General features: G+C 51.3%; 1 protein-coding gene across 1 annotated transcript in view; it reads left to right on the forward strand.

Moving 5' to 3' along the window:
• Positions 1-6,000, forward strand: part of ITPR2 (inositol 1,4,5-trisphosphate receptor type 2) — a 611,059-nt gene that overhangs the window by 350,727 nt on the left and 254,332 nt on the right. The window contains exon 33 of the mRNA XM_082252924.1: positions 2,887-3,015. Within this exon, the coding sequence (XP_082109050.1) occupies positions 2,887-3,015 (129 nt within the window). The remainder of the gene's footprint in view (positions 1-2,886; positions 3,016-6,000) is intronic.

Here is a 6,000-nt window from a genome sequence, read left to right on the forward strand (position 1 = left end):
GAGGCTCTGGTCTGGTGGCTTCGGTCTCCGATGCTCAGCCAGGGGAAGTCATTTCTTCTGATAAATTCCAGGTTACCGATAAATGTGTTGGAACTGAGAGCGATCAGACTTTGTCTGATTTACTGGACCGAGCAGCTCCAGGGCAGCCCAGTTCGGATCCAATCGGACTATGCCACGGTCATGATGGCCATAGAAGTGGCCAACATTCTTATTGGGGGAACAGTTGTTCCAGTTCTCTCCGCGATATTTATCACGGGGGTGGACAGGCAGATTATTTCAGCCGTCAGATTCTGGATCAAGAGGAATAGTCTCTTCATCCAGAGGTATTTCACCAGCTGTCCCTTCATTGGGGCACCCCGGATATGGATCTGTTGGTAGGTTGGCTCAACAGGGCTCGCACCCGCGATCCTCTAGCGGACGCAGCAGACGCGCTGAACGGCCTGTAAAGGCAGTATCAGCTACTATATGTCTTCCCCCCTCTCAAATTGCTGCTGAGATTTCTCCGCAGGATAGAGGTGGAGGGAACTCCAGTTATCCTGGAAATTCCGAGCTGGCCTCGTCAAGCCGGGTATGCCGACTTGGAAAGGCTAGTCGCGGACGCTCCTTGAAGACTTCCTCTCAGGGAGGATCTGCGGTCTCAAGGACCGATCTTCCATCGTGCTTTACAGTCGCTGGTTTTAATGGCCTGGGTATTGAGACCCAGGTACTGAAGGACAGAGGGTGGTCAGCGTCAGTTATTCCTACTCTAATTAAAGCAAGGAAAGCGACTTCCAGCAAAGTCTATTATCGCACATGGAAGACTTATATCGCGTGGTGTGAATCTTTGGAATTTCCCCCACGTACCTATTCGGTGACCCGAATCTTGGCTTTTCTGCAAAAGGGGGTTGAGCAGAAACTATCCTTGAGCACTATCAAGGGTCAGGTTTCAGCATTAGCAATCTTCTTTCAGAAGCCTTGGGCCACTCATTCCTTGGTGTCCAGGGGGTGCGGCACTTGGCTCCGCCAGTGCGCGCGCCCTTACCGCCCTGGGATCTTAATTTGGTGTTTGTCGGTTCTTCAGAAACCTCCCTTTGAAAATATCAGGGAGATTCCCTTGCTTACATTATCCCAGAAGGTGGCCTTCTTGGTGGCTATCACTTCTGCACGCAGGGTGTCAGAACTGGCTGCATTATCATGCCATTCCCCATATCTAGTGGTTCATAGGGATAAGGTAGTTCTTCATCCGAAGCCATCCTTTCTTCCTAAGGTGGTTTCAGATTTTCATCTGAATGAAGATATTGTGCTACCTTCCTTGTGTCCTAAGCCCAATCATCCTCAGGAATATGCGTTGCATTCCTTGGATGTGGTTCGGGCAATCAGGGTATACCTGAAGACTACGGAATCGTTCCGTAAGATGGATTCACTTTTTGTGATCACGGATGGCCCCAGAAAGGGGTTGCCTGCATCTGCCGCGACTATCTCCAAATGGATTAGACAGACGGTGGTACAGGCTTATTCTATTAAGGGTCGGAATCCTCCGTTCCCTGTTAAGGCGCACTCCACTCGAGCGCTCAGTACTTCCTGGGCCTACCGCCATCAGGCGTCAGTGGTCCAGGTGTGCAAGGCGGCTACCTGGTCGTCGGTTCATACCTTTACAAAATTTTATAAAGTTGATGTGATGGCATCGGCGGATGCCTCATTTGGCCGCAAGGTTTTGCAGGCCGCAATTTGAGGAGACCGGTGGTCTACCTCGAGGGTTTTTTTACGTTGGAATTTCAGTTGAGTCTCATTGTGTGATTGATGAGCCTTTAAAACTTCTAGTTGGCACCGGTTGGGCCTTCTAGATTGGATTTTGATTTCCATTTTCCCACCCCTCATTTATGGCACTGCTTTGGGACGTCCCGAGTTGATATTAATCAAGGAGGACTACGTCTGTCAATGAGCGACAGAGAAAAATGGATTTTTGTAAAATCTTACTGTAAAATCCTTTTCTCTTAAGCTCATTGACAGATGTAGTACCCGCCCCTCTGTTTTTGAGTTGGGTTGGGTTAAATTCTCTAAACACTGCTTTGTGACATAACTGATTTGCTGTAGCAGGAAGTGAGAGGATATACCCTCTGGGACTGCCCCTAGGGTGTGGCCAGAACGTTTTCTTTCCTGTCTAGTCCTACTCCTGTAGAGGGCAGTATAACCCGAGTTGATATTAATCAAGGAGGACTACGTCTGTCAATGAGCTTAAGAGAAAAGGATTTTACGGTAAGATTTTACAAAAATCCATTTATTCTTTACAGCCAAAGAAGCTGCTTCTGTTTTATCTGCAACTGCCATGGTACTGCACATGTGATCAGTTATGACACCAGCCATTTAACAGGTTGGTTGAGGACACCAACAAATATGACAGTTAGAAATCCCAGCATTCCACGAAACTGGTTTTTGAATCTGTTAAAATCGATGGGTTTAGTTCCGCTTTATGCTTTACTGCTGTTCAGGGGCTCTAGGCTTCAGCAAAAAGGCAGCCTCCAGCAAGAAAAAAACGATGCAATGCTGGATGCACTTTACAGTACACACTCATTTTGGTAGCATAATTATTAATGTGGAATTTACGAGGGGTCTTCAAAAACTTTCTGCACCTTTTTATATTTAATAGAGAAAAAAAAAGTGCAGAAACTTTTTAAAGAACTCTCGTATATTCCCTGCTAAATAATTATTTTTATTTTAAAGAAGTATTTTTTATCAAGTTGTTATGGGTAAAGTTCCGCTTTAACCTTTCCTCAAGGTAGCCAAAACAAAACAAAAAATTGTATTTGGGATTCCACTTTAGGACATGTTTAGGGTGAAGTTTCTTATGGGACCAGTAGAAACTACCGTACTTGCACTTATTGGTGGACTCTTGTTTTTTCATGAAAGGTCTGTAACACAACAACAGATCGGAAACACGCAGACACGGCTCTAGAGAAGTACATCACTGAGGCCGTCATGAACATCGTCAGCGGATTTTTCAACTCCCCCTTCTCCGATAACAGTACTAGTCTTCAGGTGAGAGGGGATTAAAATGACTGTCATATATGGTTTACCGATTTAGCTCTCGTACCTGTATACTCCTTTGAACCAGAGCAAGTTTTACATTTCCACGATGGGCCTGTTTATGCCTGTTTATTTGGTGATAACTTATAATCAAGTCATTCCCTGTTTTTCTTTTGGCAAAAATGATTTTATATTTTAGAATCTATAGACAAAATTACGTGGTAATTAAAAAATTGTGCTTTTGACCAGTGTGTAAAAAAATATTTTTACTGTTCATTAAAAGCATAATTTATTGTCTAGTAGTTGTCCTATTAAATATCACTTTAAAATTATGTTGTACAAAACATGGCAAAGTTGTTTTTAAATGAAAAAAGTGTTTTATTTTTTTTAATTTTTCACTTTTTCTTGTTTTGCCACAGTAACATTTTTTTTTTAATATTAACAATTTAAAAAAGAAAGAAAAAGAAAAATTAGCAGAAAAAATAGCTAAGGGAAAGACATTAACAAGGGGGGTTAATAAGAAGTTAAAGAGTATTAAAAAAAAAAAAAGAATAATGTTTTTTTTTTTTAGTGGTCATATGGAGATCAAAGGTCACACTTTTTATCTACATATGAATGAAATACAATTGTAAAGTACATTGATACATTGAGGTTGATTTACTAAAAGCAAATATACTGTGCACTGCAAGTGTACTTTGCAGTGCTTTGCAAGTGCACATTAGCCCTTGTTCACATTGAACACGGGTTTGTACTCTGAACTCGCACGATCAGGGCCGGCGCTACCACTAGGCGAGTTAGGCAATCGCCTAGAGCGCACTGCCTGTGGGGCGCCTTGCCGCTGATTTCCCCCTCTTAGTATGTCCCTCTCCTCTCCATTCGGCTCTGCAGACTGATCAGGGTCTCCCCTCCGAGTCCCTGACAGTCTGCGATGTGCGAGAAGAACAGAGGTGGCCGGTGCCGCGCTTCTATGATCATCAGTGAGTGAGAGAGAGAGGTGACAGTCTGTCACTCTCTGTGTATCTCTCACTGGCTGCAGCGTGCCCTGGGCTTCACACATCTCTTCTCCCCCCTCCCCCTCCTGTGTGCTGAGCTCCGTCTGTGAAGGAAGGTGGGCGGGAAGATTAAAAAGCCGAGCTGACACTTTACACTGAGAAACTGCTGAAAGAGCCCGAGGATCACTCCACATGAGGTAACACTTCACTGACCAGACCCTCCAGACCTTCCCCCCCCCTTCTCCACCCCCCCTTCTCCCCCCCCCCTCTCTCTTCTCCACCCTCCCCCTCTCTACCTGTCACCCTTCTCCCCCCCTTCTCCACCCCCCCTTCTCTCCCCCCCTCTCTCTTCTCCACCCTCCCCCTCTCTACCTGTCACCCTTTTCCCCCCCCTTCTCTCCCCCCCTCTCTACCTGTCACCCTTCTCCCCCCCCCTTCTCTCCCCCCCCCTCTCTCTTCTCCACCCTCCCCCTCTCTACCTGTCACCCCTCTCCCCCCCCCCTTCTCTCCCCCCCCTCTCTCTTCTCCACCCTCCCCCTCTCTACCTGTCACCCCTCTCCCCCCCCCTTCTCTCCCCCCCCTCTCTCTTCTCCACCCTCCCCCTCTCTACCTGTCACCCCTCTCCCCCCCCTTCTCTCCCCCCCCCTCTCTCTTCTCCACCCTCCCCCTCTCTACCTGTCACCCCTCTCCCCCCCCCCTTCTCTCCCCCCCCCTCTCTCTTCTCCACCCTCCCCCTCTCTACCTGTCACCCCTCTCCCCCCCCCTTCTCTCCCCCCCCCTCTCTCTTCTCCACCCTCCCCCTCTCTACCTGTCACCCCTCTCCCCCCCCCTTCTCTCCCCCCCCCTCTCTCTTCTCCACCCTCCCCCTCTCTACCTGTCACCCCTCTCCCCCCCCCTTCTCTCCCCCCCCCTCTCTCTTCTCCACCCTCCCCCTCTCTACCTGTCACCCCTCTCCCCCCCCCTTCTCTCCCCCCCCCTCTCTCTTCTCCACCCTCCCCCTCTCTACCTGTCACCCCTCTCCCCCCCCCTTCTCTCCCCCCCCCTCTCTCTTCTCCACCCTCCCCCTCTCTACCTGTCACCCCTCTCCCCCCCCCTTCTCTCCCCCCCCCTCTCTCTTCTCCACCCTCCCCCTCTCTACCTGTCACCCCTCTCCCCCCCCCTTCTCTCCCCCCCCCTCTCTCTTCTCCACCCTCCCCCTCTCTACCTGTCACCCCTCTCCCCCCCCCCTTCTCTCCCCCCCCCTCTCTCTTCTCCACCCTCCCCCTCTCTACCTGTCACCCCTCTCCCCCCCCCTTCTCTCCCCCCCCCTCTCTCTTCTCCACCCTCCCCCTCTCTACCTGTCACCCCTCTCCCCCCCCCTTCTCTCCCCCCCCTCTCTCTTCTCCACCCTCCCCCTCTCTACCTGTCACCCCTCTCCCCCCCCCTTCTCTCCCCCCCCCTCTCTCTTCTCCACCCTCCCCCTCTCTACCTGTCACCCCTCTCCCCCCCCTTCTCTCCCCCCCCCTCTCTCTTCTCCACCCTCCCCCTCTCTACCTGTCACCCCTCTCCCCCCCCCTTCTCTCCCCCCCCCCTCTCTCTTCTCCACCCTCCCCCTCTCTACCTGTCACCCCTCTCCCCCCCCCTTCTCTCCCCCCCCCCTCTCTCTTCTCCACCCTCCCCCTCTCTACCTGTCACCCCTCTCCCCCCCCCTTCTCTCCCCCCCCCTCTCTCTTCTCCACCCTCCCCCTCTCTACCTGTCACCCCTCTCCCCCCCCCTTCTCTCCCCCCCCCTCTCTCTTCTCCACCCTCCCCCTCTCTACCTGTCACCCCTCTCCCCCCCCCTTCTCTCCCCCCCCCTCTCTCTTCTCCACCCTCCCCCTCTCTACCTGTCACCCCTCTCCCCCCCCCTTCTCTCCCCCCCCCTCTCTCTTCTCCACCCTCCCCCTCTCTACCTGTCACCCCTCTCCCCCCCCCTTCTCTCCCCCCCCCTCTCTCTTCTCCACCCTCCCCCTCTCTACCTGTCACC

The sequence above is a fragment of the Pelophylax lessonae genome, assembly GCF_965119305.1.
Source record: "Pelophylax lessonae genome assembly, chromosome: 4".
Classification (NCBI taxonomy): Eukaryota; Metazoa; Chordata; class Amphibia; order Anura; family Ranidae; genus Pelophylax; species Pelophylax lessonae.